This window comes from Condylostylus longicornis, unplaced genomic scaffold (genome assembly GCF_029603195.1).
Source record: "Condylostylus longicornis isolate FDR11 unplaced genomic scaffold, ASM2960319v2 ptg000027l, whole genome shotgun sequence".
In the NCBI taxonomy this organism is placed as follows: domain Eukaryota; kingdom Metazoa; phylum Arthropoda; class Insecta; order Diptera; family Dolichopodidae; genus Condylostylus; species Condylostylus longicornis.
The window spans coordinates 1,449,058-1,470,283 of NW_026577996.1; the positions used below are offsets into that span (position 1 = coordinate 1,449,058).

The window sequence follows — 21,226 nt, forward strand, 5'->3', positions numbered from 1 at the left end:
TATCCTGCCTTATCAAATTACAATTAAAACTATGATAAAATTCTTAATCTATCATTAATTAGAATCGTTGTAATTGCTAAATATCCTAATGTTATAATACAATAATTTTCATTTCTACTTAATAATATTAAATCGATAGCATTACTGGAACCATTACAGCAATTAATTGCATGCTGTACCACTCTTGGATAATAATCGTTCCAAAATTGTATACCACGAAAATTCATATCATCTGTCATATTAAATGCACGATCTATAACTAATATTTTTTGTTCATCAAATGTATATTTGTCCCATTTGATGTATACACCTACTTTTGTAGGATCACTAAATTTTGCAAAATTAGCCCATAATGTCATCACTAAATCAGAATTTCTTTTATCCGTAATATTCCATTTATTATAACCATCTTTATCTGACCAAAATGGTACACCCCATACAAATAATAAATCAAAATTATGCGGTACACCAACCCAATCCGATAATTCCTTTTTTGCAACTTCTGTTTCTGGTCTTATATCAAAACGATAAACGTATGTCATATTAAATTTACTCATTTGGTTTGCTAACAATATTGATGGTGCAACATATTTTCTGTCTGTATAAAAACTAACTAACATTCTACGTAATTTTTCACCATTCTTTATTGGTGGATATGGCATATATGAATATTTAACAGCATCCAAAACAATTTGTAAGTTTCCGCATAATGATTCATTACTTTCTAAATGACCAAGATCATTTAATACAGCGTCATTTAACATTGTATCATAAATTTCTTGTGTAATACCCGTTTCCATCATGTCTCCAACAATAATATCAAGTACATCTTCCATATTTGTATAACCAATTAACAATGGAATTTCTCTAACCATACCGCGTTCAACTAAAACTCTTGGATAATCAGGTATAAATGGACTTGATGCATTATTTAAACCATCATCAATTACTGGTCCCCATTCAAGATAATATGGTATATTTTCAATTAAAAGTTTTGCATCCAATCTACGAAGACATTCTATTAATTTGGAAGTAGGTCGACGAACACATCCAAAGGGATAAATGATTGTATCAATTGATGAAACATAAAAATTTGGAGGGTAAACTGCACCATCAAATAAACTACTCCCTGACATCATTATTGCTCGATGAAATGTACCTTAAATATATCGAAAATATAAAATTTTAGGCATTCGAAAAATTATAAAAATTGTGTAATTTATAAATGTTAAGTTCATTTTAAGTTTTAATTGATTACGTGTTATGAGTGTCAAATACTAGGTCAATCATAAACTATAATTTTCACTATAAACGTAAAGGTCCATGTGTAAAATATAATCTGATGCCATTAGGTGAGGTGACCAAAATGCCAATAAAACTCGTTACCATTCTTAAGCAAATTTGAAAATATCAATGAAAATATTGTTCTGCCGCAATTGCTTTTAATAAGTACTCAAAAGAAAACAGCATGTTAATTTTAAAAAAGTGCTGTGCAATTGATTTGAAATATGTAGACCTATATATTGCGGCATTATAATTGTTTATTTAATTTGCAGGTATCCATTTCGTGAAAAAATATGCAAAAATTTGAAATTATACTTTATATGCATGTGGTTCATCACTGTATAATCAACATTACGAGTATACAATAATTAATTGATGTGATTTTGGAATGCGTGGTACATAATTAAGAACCGGATCTGCTTTTTTTAATATTACATATTTAAGAATTGGTTTATTGCAATAAATTTTTATGAGTTTTATTTGAAATTTAAATAATTCATTATTATATAAAATTTTACAATCCAATTTTAATAAGTATGTAAAATATCCAAGAATGTTATCGCGTGCATTTAAAAAAAAACTCAAAAGTATTTCACAAAATAATTAAATATTTTGCATACTACAATATCCATAATATTTCTTATTTACATACTAAATTGAATATTTTGTCCTTGTTTCGAAAGTATTGTTAAATTTCTTAAAATAATTTAAAATTACTTTGAATTTCCATAAAATGATTGTTTAATAAATTCAATATCCTTGAAATATTTGTTTTTCATAATAATATACTTAGTATATATACATATATTTATGTATGTGTACATAGGTATTTTTCTTTTTATCAAATTACTTACCAGCTGACCAGTCACCAGAAGTTAAATGTAAACCAACACTTATTGAACCAGAGCCATGACCCATTAATGTTATTGAATTTTCATTACCATTAAATAATTTTATATTCTTTTTTATCCATAATAATGCTGCTGCTTGATCCATTAAACCATAATTACCGGCAGCTTCACCATCACCAGTTGTAAAAAATCCAAATATACTCAAACGGTATGCCACAGTTACAACAACAACTTTTTGTTTAAAAACTAATTGAAATGGATCTAAATCAGCTGCACTTCCCGATGAAAAATCACCAGAATGTAACCAAACGATAACAGCGAATCCTTCCATTGGTGGTTCAACTAAAATTATAATTTTAAAAATAATTTAAATAAATGCTTAAAATTTTGCTTAGAATAATTTAATTTTGTTGAAGTAGCATAATTGTAGTTTAGAATAATGTATGTATATATAAGTATATTCATTGCCAAATAAATTATAGTCGACATTATCTCTTGCGACATTACAATTAACATTACTAGGTGACAGGTTAACAATACTAGAGGATATACTCTGACACTTGTTGACATTACTACAAAATCCAGTAATTAACGCCTACAGACTGACTCGATGTAGTGATACAGGTATTACTACAAATCTAATTAATCAAATAAATTTCATTTTAAAAAATTTTGTGTATTGGTTCCCTTGTATTTAAGTTTCGTGTCGCATTCAACATTGATTCTTTTCAAGTAATTAAATGCAAATTTGTTTCCCATTAAATATTGTGTGGTTCTTCTGTCCAATTAAATACAAAATTTAAAAAAAAAAAATTAATAATTCATGAAAATTATTGCTATAAATGTTGATCATTTCGTTGAAAAATAATAAGTAGAAATTTTTGAATTAAATTAAAGTTTAAGTTATGAACTACAATACATTGTTGTATGAAGTTAACAGTCATACACTCGAAAAATATGTGTCATTAATATTTATGTATTAATCTTTTAATTTTGACTTAAATATTTGCATACATGCATATTAAACATTAATTAGTTATTAAAGTCTGAGGAAAATTACTCAAAAGGCAATTAAAATATGTATGAGAGTATTTTCCTGTCAGTTGAATGTGTACTCGAAAGGAAAATTACAAAAAATTTAACTGGAAGTGTCAAAAAATTATGATGTAGAGTAAAGAAGAGTGTGAGAAAATTTCTCATATGTATGTATATAAAATGTAGAAATAGAAAAATTTTCTTCAAGTTTTTTTCCTCTATAAAATTATCAGTTATAACACTTAATATAAAATGACATATAATAATTAATTATGAATTTACTAAAGGATAAAGGATCTCACCACATAAACAGAATTAATTTTTGAAGAAAATTTATTCACTAAATTCCTCTAAACCTATTGTAAATTCCTCTTTAATAACAGCTGAATGTAGCAAAACAATTTCAAAATTTCACTATAATAAATTTCTTTAAACTTTGTGAAGTTAAAAAATACTTAAAAACTATAAAGAAGCGAAATTCAAAAAACTTGGTCAACCATTAATTAATTCAAGACGGAAATTTCTGAAAAGAGAAAAAATATCCTATATACTTTCATTTAGGTATAAAAATTTTTTTTTTATCCTTTCCGCTATTTGCCATTAGGAAGGAAGTTTAACGGCGGAAATTGTTTAGTAAAAGTTCGTTAAGCTTTTAAAAATTTAAAGACTAGACTATAGAAATAAAAAGAAAAAGAAAAATGAGAAATGGAAATGGTAAATCATTTTTATATAAGACTGAATGAGAAATTTATGCAGTTTGTTGCCTACACACACAATAGGAAATTTTGAAATTTTTTTTCTTACAGTCCTCAAAACTTGTGAGTGTAATAAATATATACAAAGATATATACGTTGTGTGAAACATTTGAACTTTGAAAAGAAGTAGCTGTTAATAATGAGTACTTTTTTTGTATAATTTTATGTTGTTTATTGCATATACGTAAGGCGTTTAGTACATTTTCGTCATGATACGCTGAAAATCAACTAAGATTGAAGGAATATGCATTTAAGTAAATTTCTGTTTCCTTCCCTACTCAAAAAGGTACATGATTATTCTTATTTTACTTGTTAATTTATACTAGAATCTCTATATTTTGACTAAAATACTTCCAAAATTGATCTCAAGAATAGGAAATAGTTCGATTAAATACATACTGCTAAATATAAAATTTAATATAATTGTATATTACAAAAGGAAAGAATCCTGAACAGACTTAATCTAAATTATAATTAAAATATCAACAAATAAAGGAATAAATCTATGCGATAAAAGATAAGTGTGGTAAATAGTAACCAAACTATAAAATACTATTTTGAATCTTATATCTTATTATACTAAAATTCAAATAAATAAAATTAAAGAAAATACTGTATACAATATAAATTTGTATATGGTTTGGTATAAGTAAAACTGTGTTCTGTTATACATATATATTATTATAAATGCACATATACCTTACTCGAAATTATTTGTTATATTTTCAAGTGACTACCAACCGCACACAACAAAAAAATGTCAAATAACAATAAAACACTCACGCACATTTATTGAACAAAAATTCTTAATTTCTATACAAGCTTTCATGGGATTATTGTGAATGGTTTTATACATTGAAAGAACGTTCAAAAAATATATATTGTAAATTGATAATATGAGTATATGTATGCATCTGTATGTAAATGCTGAATTCGTTGCCTGGTATAAAAATGAGTTTGATTTTGAATTACGATGAAAAATCCATTTCAATTTTTGATATCATAATTTGCAATCAATGTTTTTTATACATAGATTTTTTGTTTTGATTTTTGTATACACACTTATGCACGAGTACTCTTATGCGTATTCCAAAAGTACCATACCTATACTCTAACTATTTTGTACCTCTTTTTTGCCACAAATTTTGTGCTTGAAATACCGCAAAACATGTTTTATGGAATTGTAGAAGTTTTTTTTTATACAACAATAATTTATCAATATTCAATTGGCCTAAATTCCAATACTTTAATTCTTATTCTATGCAATTAATCAATGCAAAAAATTTTTGTTAAAAATTCTATCAGAAACTTTGAAAATCATAAAAGGACTAATTAAAGTTTTTTTAAACATTTTCACAATTCAATTAATATATGTAGGTGTAATATAGAAGACCTCCATTCATGTAAGCGTTAGCCATTTTTTAACAGACACTTATTGTATTTCATATTATTTATCTCTACGTTATTGAACTTTTATCAATTGAATGAAAATTCCATTAAAGGGCTGTTTTGTGTTATTTAATTTATGGGCATGTAAAAATTTAATTTAGCAATAAAAAAAAGTTTTGTTCGCCTTTTCTATGTTTTCAAAATCGATTTTCTAACTTTTACACACCAACATTTACAAATTAAAAAACAGAAAGTTAATTAATTTCAATTGAAGTACTTTTTACTCTAATCGCTTTAAATGTTTAAGCTGTTTATTGAAATTTTCTTTTTTTTAGGTATTTTTACATAAGTTTTGATTTGCTATCAAAATTTCATTCGAAATTATTACAGCAAGGTGTAAAATTAGAGAAAACAATATGTTTTTTGGTGTTACTTTGTAGTTGGCGCTGCCAGAAAATTAGATTATGACAAATTTTTAAAATTAACTACAGCAAGAGACCATACAAGAGACTGAAGTAGAATGGGTAAGAAAATTTTGAATCTATTTTAGAAAAATGAATTGTATGAAACTGATTACATAGAAGAACACTTGAAAAACAGATGGAGACTCTTAAGTCAAAACTCGGACAGAGAATTTTTCTCAGTTATTACAAAAGAAAAATTCGTTTCTATATGTTCTATTATATGTGACTTATAAAGTACTAAAAAATTTATCAATAATTTTTATCATTTAAATTTTCTTCGGAAACTTCAACAAAAAGTTTTGTTCTGCTTCTTTCCTTCAAATTAACTGAAAATATTCCGATTCTGTTCATAATGGAATATAATTTCTCTTCATTTAAACTTAAGCACATCTAATTAACGGATAAAAAAAGTTATTTCAAAAATTAATCCTCGATTATTACAATAAATTGTCCTTGTTAGAAATATCCTATTTTAAATAGGTGTCGTGAAAAGTCAAGTTCAAAATCCTATTTCTCAATTTAATTAAAAACCATTAATTCCTTTAAATATTTAGGAAATTGTTATCGTTTCATTATGATTACTTTCACAGTATATTCCCGGACAACTGTAATACCCATATGTAAATACAAAACTACAGTTATTTCTACATACGATTCAGAACGAACTAAATAAAAAATTAAATCAATATGAAAATTAAAAAAAAATTTAGCATTATTGTTTCTTATAAATATTATACTTATACTTTTATTCTGAAAGTACCTGTAGGTACTTATAAATACTTTCATAGGTATGTATGTATATAATTTAAATATAAGTATATGAAAATGTCAAATGAATAATTTCTTCTTTATTTATATAATTTTAGTGATTGTTAACAAAGTTAGACCCTAAAACTTGAAATCCAAATAGAGAAAAAAAAAATTAAACTTCCTTTTTCTTAGTTTCCCTTCTAAACAAAAAAAAAAGTCAGGTGGCAAGTATATGTTACTAACATTTGAACTTCTCACATGTTACGCTTAAGTTTTTTTTTAACGATTTGCGGAAATAACAATGATGACTACTTTTAGTATTAGATTGACGTAATTTGATTAATATACATATATTTCATATATACATACAAACATATAAATGTACACATAACACAAGACAACATCTCTATACATACACATACGTAGATACATTAAAAATTAAGTTTTATAAAGCTGAGAAAAAATAAAAAAATTTTGATTTAATCAAAAGGTCATTTAAACTGTGAGAATACAAATGGGGGCATTAAATTAAGGGGAAAATTATAATTTATTGTAGAAAAATAAATAATTGAGTAACACTACTGTTATGATGTATTTTTTTAGATTCTTATAATTGTCAAAACAAAGAAAAATTTAAAACATAGGTTATTTTAGCAAATGATTAATATATTTTTCATTAATATACGTATTGAAAATTTTTATTAATAATATTAGATTTGATGGTTTTAAATTTAAACACATGCTGTGATTAATAGTGCAGAATAAGAGTGTACAAATAGTAAAGCAAAAACACAACTTAGAATAATTAAGTGTAAAAACTGAACTAAAGCGGTGTTAACGGCAACGGCGGACGATTTCCGTAGTTAAAACATGGAGCAACAGCAGAACGACAAAGTCAACTGTGCAGTATTTTGTATATTCATTTTTGAAATAAATCTTATTCTGTTTTCACCATAAAATAATATTATATTATAGGATCATACTTAAGATCCTAAGGATATTCTATATATATAATTTGCATTTGTATGTAAATGAGAAGTTTCAAAGCACTCTAGTTTTATTAAATCAAAAATGTTTCCTTACTTTACCCTCCTTCTTAGTGCAAAATGTTTTAATGCAAAAGAAAACACGTTATTCAATTTTTTGTTCAATATTGGGAAATCCCAATCGTCACTTTATAATTTAAAGTTAAAGAATTGAAAAATTAATGAAAGGTGCAAAAAAAAATTTCTTAACTTGTGTATTTTTCATATATATTATGTGCTATATAAGTAAATTCGATTTAAAATAAATTTGCGTGTTATATTGTATGTAAAACATTGTGTAATCTATATAATTCAAGTAAAAGAGGCAAAAAACCAAATCTTGTGCATATGTATATCTTGTTAAATACATATGTATAGTTGTATGTTGCATAATAAAATAACACCTTGAAAATATTTTCGGATAAAGGTTATTCACCTATATATTTTAACTATTATTATTCAATGAGGTCCTTTTGTCGTTGTTTCTTATATTATTTATTATTAATTCAACAAAAAATTGCGATAAAAGTGGAATTAAATAAATAAAAACAAAGCAAAGAACGAAAATAATTTTCACATTTTCTTGGTTTTAATCAAATTTTTAACAGAAAATGTGAGTGTGTAATTTATTTTTTTTTCACTTTTTTATAATTTAATTGCGGTTTAATTCTCAAATAAAACTTTATTAAATAAATGTAATAAAATTAACTACGTATTGTAATTTAATTTTATTCACGAAATCTTTAAAATAATCAGAAATATAGTATTTTTATAATCGAATTTGGCTGTTGTTTGCGTAAAGAATTGTGTTTCAAATTTAAATTAAATATTATTCATTATTTAAACCTTCTCTTTTTTAGTAGCATTTATTTATTCATGTTTGCAATATAATTTTTTACTCTTGACAATATTGAGCTAAAGTTTTTATTAAACTCTTAATGGCTGGCTATATTCTGTAAAAACATCTCACTGCTCATCTGAAAGAATTAACAATCACAATTTGTGGGTCGGATTTGGAACACGAACAATACGATCCAAAAAACCGTTCAATTCGCAACAAAGGCAACAGTTATATTATATGTAAAATACATAAGTAATATTAAATCGGTAACAATAATGTTATTGGACTTTAAATTAAAACACTTAATTAGTTTTTAAATTTTTGAACAAATATTGAGTATATAATATTGAGCCTAAAATATAATTGAGTCTAACACAATTTAAAATTTTGCCAGTATTTAATTAACCAAACCTTATCAGACTAAAAAAAAAACGGCAAATACTTTAATTAATTAATTTCTAATGGAATTGTTACTTATGTACACCATGCACCATGTAGTGAAAAAATTAGAATTAACTACAAATGTGCATATGACTCGGATTTTTGAAAGTTGTATAAGTCCATTATTTAAAAAGTTTAAATTAATGGTAATTTTGATAAGCTATAGACACCTTCTCTCCACAGTTACAATCACAATTTCGATAGAGTTTTAATTTGACATAAAATACAAAAAAAAAATCAATTAAAATTGGCTAATATTTTTAAATTGATTCAAATACAAACTCTTAAATATCCCAGTATATGAAAAAATGGACTTATACCACTGTCAAAAAAGCAGCACATGGTTAAAACTTCTTATATAAGTACTATGTCACAAATTGCCAATAATAACAATTTTAACTCAAAAGTCACCATGAAGGCTAAACTAAACTTGACACAATATAAGTGTTTACACACATGCAATCTAAAATAAATTTGGGTTTTTTTTTTTGCAAAGTATATAAAAATTCGTTAAATATAATTCATTTTAAATTTAATTTATTAAATTTATTACGAATAAAAATGAAGTAAAAGGAAATCAAAAAAGAAAATTACATTACCGCCTACAAATTACACACAAATCTACTTTCATATAGCACACATTTCTAGCACTTTTCTGTAAGATGAACAAAAGAAAAAAAACAGTTACTCACTCGTCACTAAAATATGTAGATATTGCATGAAGTTACTTTCTATTTCTAAAATTTTACTAAAAACAATGAACTACATACATATGTGTGTATTAAGAAAATTGCCCTATTATAAGGGATTTTTATACACCGGATTTTTTTTACACGTAAACCCTTTTAAGAAAACCTAAAGTAATTGTAAAAGCAGTTTGATATACTATATCTATACGAGTATGTAGGCATAAGTAATGTTATTTTAATGTAGCATAGCTATAACATATTTACATTTTACAAACATAAGTAATTCAAAGAGTAGTTTAATGAAAATTTCCTGAATAACGTAATTGGAGTTTTCGTTTAATTTAGTTTTTGCTTATTTTTGATATTATTTAGAGAAAACGAAAAAAAAATTAAATTTACCGAAATTTAATTTTCTTTTTCTTTACTTTTTCTTTCTAATAAATCATTTTAATTTTTATGAAAGACACTTCAATAAAAAAATTTAAATTTAGAAAATTTTTACAATTGCTTCTAAAGTTTCGTATTTATATACGAAAATTGAAATTTATAAGTACACATGTATGTACGTACAAATGTACGTAAAATAAACATATTTAAGTACATATACAACCTTATAATGAAATACGTACATATATTCATGCAAGACTATGGCGAGTCTCATGCATATGCAGTAGAAATGAAAATGTAAAAAATTAAAATAATTTCTCATAATAAACGGTAAATCCTTGGTAAATATTTGAATTGAATGTCTAAAAACATACATAGAAAAATATATACATAAATAACGTTTTTGCAATACATTACTTATAATTCCTTGAGTCATAACATCATTGTGTCAGAAATCTCGACCTATAATATTTTTTTTTGTTTTTTTTTTGTTTTTCGTATTTCATGTCTGTCAAAGAATATGATGCAAAAATGTAGGGCATTTATAAAAAACAAAACACGATTAAAAATCAATTGTTATTTTTTTTTTCAATTTCATTTCCTTCTCATTCTCTTCCTCACTTTTTCTCATCTATTTAATTATTACTATACGAATATACATATGTATACATACATACATATGTAATTCTTACGGTAAAATGCAGTCCGACAAAATTTCTTTTAAATTTTATTATTTTATTAAAATTTTATTAGTATTCTGATCAGTATATTGTTAAAGTTTAAATAAAAATAAATGAAATGTTGGTTCCTAAAATTTATGTTTATGAATAAGATTATGTTGTATATAAGATAACTGTCGGATTGAAAACTTCTCTAAGAAATTTCCCATTGAAAATTAATTCTATTATAACGTTTGTTTTGAGTCAGTTCTGCGAATGAGGAGATAGGTACCGCAGCGGCTGTTCCGATATATTTAACTGTCATCTATCGCTTCCCGGGCACATGTATAGAAGGTTTGCCACATGTGGGGCGGCAAGGAAGTTATGGCTTAAATACGATCGTAATAAAGCTCCTTTCAAATATCCTATAAAACTTCTTTCGCGATAGAATTTAGCCAAAAATTTTTTTGATACTTCTTATTACAGTTATCGGGAGGTTGGTGAAAAAATTATACTTTTTTCACTACCTCTGTGAGTCAACTCTGCAAATTGCTCTCGTTGGGTGAGGCAAGCATTGCTGGGCTTTACATTATCTTTAGCAAAAGTGATAGAGATAGAGACAAATTCCTTAGAAGGGGATGACTCTTATGTTCAATCTTGTAACAAAACGGCATATCTGTGCTAATTGGAGTGCCATGCAATGTGGGTCATGCTAGCCATCTAAACCAATCAGCTTGTTCTGAGTGATCCTATACTAAAACTTGTCCTCGGAAATCATTTAAGGTAATACGTAAATAAAACCATAGAATATGAAGTTTTTTTTCTTAGAAAAATTTCTAATTTTTTATCTGCAGAAAACTTATTTTACACCTCATTCGCTCATTTCAATTATATTTAAAGGTTTGTACTCAAGTCACAACACTTGTACGTATTGGTATGTAGATAACAACTTTCAAGTTTATTCAATATGAAATATGACTTTTAAATAATATTATATATAATAAATAAATTATATTATTTGCACATGCATATGTGTGTATGTATGTATTTCCTTATGCTTATTATATGCTTTAGTGTATTTTATAAAGTCTCGTGACTTTGCAATAAAACCATTTGGGAATGATTCTTTTAATTTCTTTTCACTTTGTATGTATATAAACTAGTGTATGTGAGTATTTATGATGAAAAAAATTTGAAATTGATAATAATTGCAATATGATGATTGTATGCATTCCTAAACTTCTTCTTTTCTCCTTTTATTTTTGTTTTTGTTTCCCCAATTCAATTATGACGAAAAATTCTTATTTTATTTAGATTTATAAAAAAACAGTTTCAAAACAATAAACAAAAATAACCAAATAACTATGGAAGGCAAAGAAAGTTTTAAAACACTTTTAGCACCCTTTCTCCTCATATTCTGTAAGATCTAAATGTGTGTCCTTGCAAATATAATGTTTTGTATATAAACATTTATTAAATATAAAAAAAGATTCTTGATTTCTACATTCTAATAGAATTTCTTTATTTTTAATATTTTTTTTTGTTTTTCTGTGTTTTTTGTGTTGATTAGGTAACCGGAAATGGAAATCAATATGCATATCAATAGTTTGGTTATGTATTATTTTTTCAATAAAGCAGAAATTCTATTAAATAATAAAATTTCAAGCTACCTGTAGAATAACACACGTTTGTGTAATGGTAAAAATAAGCCCTTTTTTTGAAACGTTATTTTATGTAAAAAAATTTAAAATTATTCATGTAAAGTAATCACTTAAAACGCAAAATTTTAGATAACATTAGCTAATTCATTGTAATTTCAATTAAGTAAAAAAAAACTGGAAACTATACTTGGAATAATGAACAAACCATTATTCTTAAATATTCAAGTTACTAATTAATATTCTGCAAACCCAAAGTAGAAATCATTACGCGAGTCGCGAAACACTTCAATTATTAAGAAAATGAATATCTCCCTGATTATGATTTCTTGCGGTATATACAAGAATACTGACGTTGATTACTCTTCCTTCACAGGGTACTCAAATTAACTGATCTTGCAAGAGGCATGAACTCAATGATGTTGAAGATCCACTACATTCGGTCTCTCTGCAGAGTCTAGTGTGAAGCGTAAAGAACTCTCTAGATACAAATAAAGCAGTTGGTTGTTTTCTTGACATTGAGAGGGCGTTTGACAACACACCATACAGTACCATGCGCAAATGGATTGGCCGTATGCTACAGAATAGAATTATTAAACCTGCCATAGCTGATGACACACTCTATATTTACGAAAGATTGCCGGGATCTACGAAGGGCGGGATTCTTTTGTATCATCTGGGGCCGATCCAGGGTACGATTTCTAATATTGTGCAATAGAATCTGAGAACATTGTACTTGTAAAAGCAGATTCGTTGCCGACACAAAACGTGGAAATGGGGAGCAACTAACAAGTCGTACTGTAGTTTGGTCAGCGTATTGCGCACTCCAACCAGTTTAATATTTGCGGGCAGCTTGCATGATCGCCTCTGCATGGAACACTCATAAAGACAGTGTCATTGAAAGAGTAACGAAGGCCTTGTGGATGTGTAAGAGTTTGAATGGCAAAGCATGAGTGGTTAGCAAGGTAGCACTGTAGCTATACATGTCCAGAGCTAAGCCTAACGTTACCTATTGGTCCATGGTGTCTTACCACTAAATAAAACTGGGGGGTGTTCAGGCCAAACTGACAGGGCCTCAGAGGTTGAGTTGTCCAGGGAACAGACGTGACGAGATTGCTGACTACTTGCTACTGAGGAATATCATCATATAAAGCTATTCCTCCCATTTTGCCTAAGGAAGTTGCTGCAGAGCTACTGGGAATGAACGAAATCGTGTTCATCTATTACTGGCTTCAATGGGAATTGTCCGGTAAAATATCATTTTTAAAAACTGGGCAAATCGGACTCCCATTTGTGTAGCTTCTGTCAGGACGATAAAAAGACAGCCATACAAATTTTGCGCGACTGTCCTGCTTTTGCCGTCAAGAGACGCAGATAGTTTAGGTGGAACTTTCTCGGTGTTGAGAAGTTTATGTTCAGCCCCGTAATGGACATCTCCATAGGTGTTCACTTGAGACTAAGATAGTGTAAGTGGAATATGAAAGGACCACAATAAACCATGGCTGACTGCGTTGATGGGAGGTAAAGTATTCCTTTGCCTATATCCTTCTCTAGCAATCTACAATCTACATTCATTGTATGGGTGTGTGTTTATCATCAGTAAACCAACCAATATAATGTAGAATCACACTTTATTTCAAGTCATAAAATTCCCTTGTATATACATGAACATTAAATACTAAATTTATATTCATAAAATAACTAAAATACAAAACGAAATAGACAAAAGAAATATGAAAACAAAACACAACAATGAAATTTTTTAACTTAGGAAAACAGAAAACGTGAAAACACCGAAAAAAAGCAAACGTTATATTCAAAATTGATTTTTTCGACAACCAAAATTATTCAAAATCAATCGGAATGCAAGGAAATTTACATGGTCGCTTGTTTATTTTTATTTTACCTTGTTAAAAAAAGACAAAACCAAAAAATTCAACCCGCAGCTCTCCTTTAAAAACAAAAACAAGAAAAAAATACATAACAACTTTTAAAAAACAACCAAATAACTGCTATGGTTACCTAAAGAAAAGATTTTCCACAGGAAAAATGAAAATAATAAGAATAACAATAACGACACACAAATAAAAGGGAAAAAAAATTAGTAAAGGTATTTTTTGTTTCTTGATTTTTAATTTACCGAATTACAGCCTAACAATATGCAATATAAATTTCTTCCGAATCAAATTAACCCAAATTTTTTGTATTCTCTTTCTTTTTCTATATAATTAACCGGAAATGAAAAGTTTATTTAACTCTTGCGGGAACATTTATACAACTAATAATATTAAGGCAAACATAACGCAGAAAATTTACAATACACATACACATAGGCATTATTCACGGGAATCTAACAAATAAATTTAAAATGAATGAATTTTGTTGAATAAAATTTGCGAGCGTGCACACATTTGAGATTTCAAAGACAAGAGTTTTGGGGGGATAATTTTGAAAAAAAACTTTAATTTATAATAGCTTTTCTCAACTCCAACAGAGAGCCACTAATTCAAAATATTTGAATCCTACTTAATTATTATTTTACATTATTTTAATTTATTTATTTATTTATATGTACATGTAACACATTATTTACCATCAGGTATAAAAATATTCAGGTACAAACAATTTTCATCATATATTTTGTCATCATTTACAATACGATTTGTTGTAAGTACTTTTTGAAAAAATTCTGTATGTTTTTTTAATGGTCGTTTAGAGTTTTGCCAACAATCCGGTCCAAATTTTGATGCATTACGTATACCGGTCCATGATGGTAAAACATCAACGACTGGTGGTTGAAAACGTTCTGATATTGCATATGGTATACCTAAATATGCTTTAATAATTTGTGTACGGTACATTTTCATATAAATTCCCATAATTGTACCCTGATTTGGTAACACAACTGGCGGAGCATCTCTACCATTAACAATTTCAACTAATTGAAATGTTAAAAATCCTATTATTAATTTTATCAAATATTTTTCCATACTTTTTATTTTTGTTTTTAAACTCAATAAATTCACTTTGATTATTTTTCTTCTTTGATTAAATTACAATTTTTTTTTTCTTTTAATTAAATCAATAAAGATGGCGTTTTAAAAATTAATTCACTAAAATTTTACAGCATCGCCGAAAATATTTTCACAATTTTTTTAATATTTTTAAAAAAATCTTTTTTTAATAAAAATTTTATTTTTTTATAATTTTAAATTTTTAAATTTTATTCTTAAAATTTTTTGTTTTTTTTTTTTTTCCATATACTTATTTATTTAACTGTAACTCAATTTGTTTTGAAGAATTTTATTTTTGAAATTTTAACTAAAAGCAAAATTAAATTAATTTTTGAAAACATTTTATATACAAAAAAATTATTTATTTTTAATCCTTTTTGTATCAAATATTTAGAATTCTAAAAATTTTATTTATAAATTCTTTTGTATGTTAACCGTTATAAAGGGGGAAAAATATTAACCGTTTATTTTATTTCTTTTTTTTTAAACATAACTGAGAAAGATGAAAAACAAACTAAACAGTTCCATGCCCGCTAATCAACTAAAATTTCTATAAGAATTTCTTTTTTATGTTTTGTAAAATATTAAAATAAAACAACAAACTTCTATAAGGAAATAATAATAAAATAACAACAGGAGTTTAACAATAAAACAAAAATTGTTTCAGTGGCGTGCAAAATAATTGCTCGCTATTCCTGTACGTAATTTCTAAGAAATATGTATATAAGGGTTAGATGGTGATATTACATTAATAATAAGGCTAATCTTTTAACCCGTTATAACGAAAACAAAAAGCAAAATTTACGTGATTTTTTTATTTGAATCGAAGGATTTCGCACTACGCCAAAAAATGATCTAGAGCTGTGAAACAGTATATGACTCCTTAACAAAAACTGGATGGGGGAATGGGAAGAAAAGCAATATTTATTCCCAAATGGATGCGGCATCTTGTTGTAAAAAACAAATTGTTTCCTATATTTCTTTATTTAATATTAAATAGCAAAATCGGCACACGAAAACTGTATTGCGTTCATATCTTTAATTCAAATTGTAAACACTTGGAATTAAAAATTCCCTGTTCAGTTTTTGACGTTTTATACAAATTGTGTTTTACGTTTTATACAAAAGTCAATGATTTACTTTGCATGCTGCAGCTGCGTTGCAGAATTTTTGTCATAATTTAGTCCAAGACCAAACATAAAGTGTCAAAAATATAAAATCACAAATACTCGTACTTGTTACCTATGAACAAATATAAATACCTTATTTTAATGTTTCAATTTTCTTTCAAATGATTTACATCACTGATTTTCTTAAAATTCATGTATGAATATTAAAATGTTTTGCAAATAAAACCTAATTGTGACTTTATGAAACTAAATGGATATATATCTATAATATAAGCATATTATATATATACATACATATTTTCAATAGTAATATAGATTTTTATATAACAATATTTATGTGAGCTTGTGATTTATGTACGTATGTATTAGTATACAAATCATGTTAAATTTTATTGAAAATCCTTTGGAAAACATTGAAAATTTTTCAAATTAGCAAAATACTTTCATTCTCACTTTTCATATTATATTCATTTTGGCATTACCAACTCTATTTGGGTTTTTTTCCTTTTACTTGACTTTGTAAAACTTCCTTTTTAAATCGGTTTTCTTATTATTATTTTATTCATTTGAATTCACAAAAGAGGTGAACGAAATAATATTTTACTATTATGTACGTACACACTCACATATGTATACCTTTTAGTTAGACATTTAGTACAGTACAATACAAAAATACATACATACATATTTCATAGAGGTCTGGACTATACACTAGATTACCATCTCACACGCGACTTTATTATAATCATTTTTGGCTTAAAATATAAAAATATGCACCTCTCTACATTTGCTACTTTATATAAAATAAATTTCATGGGTAGTGAAACTGTACATTTACAGTTATTTATGTATACTCATTATGTATGTATGACTTTACTATTATTTATAGTATAGAACATAAATTTAAGGGTTAAAATATGAGGTGGCAATTTTTTTTTTTTAATATCGCTCGCTTTATGTCAGAAGTTTTTAGAGCAAAACTCTTCAATTTTAACCTGCTTATTATACAATTAATATTTTAAATATTTGATTTTTTTTATTAACGACTATATTTATTATGTGAATTTATTTATGCATATATGAATTTTAAATTAAAATTTTTTTGAATTAATTAGTTTCGAAAACTTAATAAATTTCTTGGAATGAAAAAAACAAAACATTAATAAATTTAATAAATAATTTTAATTCAACAAGGTTAACTTAAACAACTCCATCTATGTACATGCATTGGCTTGTATGTATCAGGAGAAACCATATAGAAAAATTTTTAATTTAAATTTCTGCAGTACTTTAAAACCAAAGATAACAGAAGCAATGAGATATGAACTAATATTCAAGCTCTTTATTTACAGTTTTTACAATGTCTTGGCGAAATTTTTAATTACATTAAGTTCTTTTTACGTTACTAAGGGAGTATTAAACTTATTCTTTCAGCTAATGATTAATTAACAGTTAAAATCTGCTACTACGTTCGAGATAGAAAATTTAATTTGACAATCATTCTGTTTATCTAAATATATTAAAAATTTCAAGCTAATTTTGATAACATAAGAATCCAACATTAAATTTTAAATTTCACCATATTTCATAATAACTTTAATTTAATATTAAACCAGAAAGATTTATTTTAAATAACTTTCTAGTTATTTTTTTTAAAAGAATTTCAATTTTGAATATTACTTCATACTCTTGAAAGTATTATTAAGATAAAATGTTTGAATAACGTAAATTTATTTACAAAAATTTCATGAAGATTGTAGTCACGTTTTCTATTAACTTTGACACTAAAATCTGCTTCCTTCCTCTTTACCACTTACATAATATTATACAGTTTATACAGGATGTCAACACAGTATATACAGTCTATACAGATACTCAACAAAGTACTCCCGTAGTAGGATGATAGAATGATTTTGGAGGAACCAAAAACACCTACTGACATTTTACTTTCTGGGTTCTCCTTCTTAAGTTATGAGGCATCAAAATTGGAATTTAACCATCTAATTTTTACATTCTTATTGATAACTTGGCTAATTTGACAGGTAAAGCCAACTTTGTACACATATTTTGAAACTCAGGGAATTCTAATGGTGTGTCGATGTTGTCGAAGTGCAAAGTCAAAATTTTAAAAAAAATTTTTTAATAAATTTTCCTTTACACAATTTTCAGATATTACGACTTTGAAACGTCATGAACAAGAAATAGGGTTCAAAAAACAAAATATCAATAGGTGTTTTTTGTTTGTCTGGGGTCATTCTATCACTCTACTATGGGAAGTACTGTTGAGTCTCGGACACCCTATAGCAAATATATCAAGTATAATAGGTTACACGGTTTATGCCATATCAAATTTAATTATCATTTTTGAAAACCTTACATGAGTAAATTGATTTATATACATATGTAAGTTTAAATATAACATGGCATGCATTATGTAAGATTATGAAATATACAATATGTGAAAAATAACTAAAACTTTATTTACAAAAATTACTTTTATAAATGCCCCATTAAAACAAAAAACTTTATCTTTGCCAAAATATTAAAATAAATAAAGGTTTTTTTTTGTTCAAACAAAATTTTCCCAATGTTAATGTATGATTTTATGCCAATGAAATATGTATATGTATATATATATATATATATATATGTATATTGTATGTATATATATTTTTTATAAATTCCACCTACTTATGACTTCCTTTTTTTTAAGCATTTTATGCAACGAGTGAGTTTTGTTATGTTTTCCTTTTCCGCAACAAAGTCCTTTACAAAAAAATTATTTTATTTGTTGTTCAACGTATGGGAGTGAAATTAAGTAATTATTTTTAATTATAAAAGTTTCTTCTGCTAAAATATCCAAAATGACTGTTATTGGTATATGATTCAGCATTTATTTGGATCCCATCATACCCTTATTTGATTTATTAAATGTGGAAGAAGCATGCAAAAAAAACAAAAGAGGGCTCTCGAGTATTTTCTACAAGCAAAATAGTAAAAGTCAAAAATAAAAAGATATCAATTTTAAATTTTAATAATTTAACTTGAAATTTTAATTTACTATATCTTAGTTGACTAATGGCATTGTGTATATGTATATTATATATATAGTTAATAGTAGTGCTATGCAGAAGACAATTTTTGTAATTACGCAATAGAACTACTTTTTTTTAGTACCGCTGTTTTAAATTAAAAAACTTAACACTCACAGTGGTACTATTATGACATTTATTGGTACTTGATAAAATGGGTGATGGGTGCAGACGATACATGTGTAGCAAATATTTGTTAAACTTATCCAAATTGGTCTACTCTAGTCGAAAATACTATAGGATTTCAGTTTTACATGGCACTCTCCTCTCTTTCTTATCTTTCAACATGATTAACCGCAAATTGGCATACATAACGTACAGTATACAGAATAGTAGTATATACAGAATAATATATTAATGCAGACTTAGAATCAATAAATAATGTAGACTTAAAATTAGACTTAAAATTTAGTTGATTTAGAGCTCTTTCAATATGATTTCTTTTTAATATAATAGCCTCTAATATATTAAGTCTCTCAATATCAACGAAAATCTCTATTTACAGAGAGAAATGTTTTGGAATTAGTACTTTCCTCTTCATCAACTCTTGATCAACTCTTTTTGGGACTTATTTTACGCGCCGTTATTTTACGCGCCAAGTGAAAAGAAAGTGAGTAACTATCATATATTTCTTAATTGGTTTTAGCCCTACATTGTTCAGGACGATTTTGATGCAATTGGGCAATTAGGGCTGTATGAATTTTTGGAACTATCATTGTCAAATTCAGCTAAATTTTAACCGAATGAGGTGTGTGTCAGAACAATAGAAAAATGAAAATTCTAAGTGAATCGCAAAGAGCTAACATTAAAAAACTATTTTGCGGCTATGATGTTATTTTTAATGATTTTAATAACATTATTTACTGATAATATTATTAAAATCAATAAATGATGATCGCCGATGATGATTAGGTCTTGTATATTACGAAATTTATCTAACACACATAAATTGTTGCCGTGTTTAAATGAAATCTAAGTGTTCGGTATATAAGGATTCAATTGTATTCCAATTTTTTATTTCCAATACAATTCTGTTTTTTAATATTTTTTTTTGTTTTGAAACACAAACAGAATTCTTCATATTTAAACTTTAATTAAAATTTATTAACTTGTTTTTCTCTGATTTTTTTTAGGATTTTGCAGTTTGATTTTTATTTCGACGGTTACCCATTCTTAATAACAAATTAGTTTGTTATCAAACTACTGAAATTTTTGAAAACCAGTTTTGAGAGTTTATTACGTTGTTAAAGCATATAATAAAGAAACAAAAATCTGTAACCATTAACAAAAAATAAATTAAATAAAAATTAATTTCATACTAAAATTAATCAATTCATTTGTAGTTGTGTACATAACTAGGTATATATCCGATAAGAAATTAAATTAAATACGTTTTACGTAGCTTTTTTATATACTTTAATATTTTTCCTAACTTTAAAAATTTAAATGTGTCCAAACAGTTTTATTCCTATTGACTGGTTATCAAAATTCAAAATATTTTAATGTCGTAAGTCAAACAAAAGTTACTTGCATTATATTGGGTCGTAACTGGAAATGTCATATTAGAAGACATCGTTCCTCGAAGAATTAGAATATTGAAGCCTAGAAATTTTAGCATAGTTTGAGCATATGTCAAATATGTACCTGATAAATACCCTTACTATTTAGAAAATAATTCAAATAAAAAAATACATAAGCTTATTAAAATGAACAATATTAAGATGTTCGATTCTACAATCGAAAACCATTCTTCAATATTTC

General features: G+C 26.2%; 1 protein-coding gene across 1 annotated transcript; it reads right to left on the bottom strand.

The window, feature by feature from the left end:
- Positions 1-21,026, bottom strand: LOC129607476 (neuroligin-4, Y-linked). The gene is made up of 4 exons (XM_055518503.1): positions 20,993-21,026; positions 14,823-15,188; positions 2,139-2,477; positions 1-1,159 (listed from the first exon to the last, which is right to left on the bottom strand). Exons 1-4 carry the CDS (start codon positions 21,024-21,026, stop codon positions 30-32), a joined length of 1,869 nt encoding a protein of 622 aa, XP_055374478.1. The 3' UTR covers positions 1-29.
- Positions 21,027-21,226: the final 200 nt, after the last annotated feature.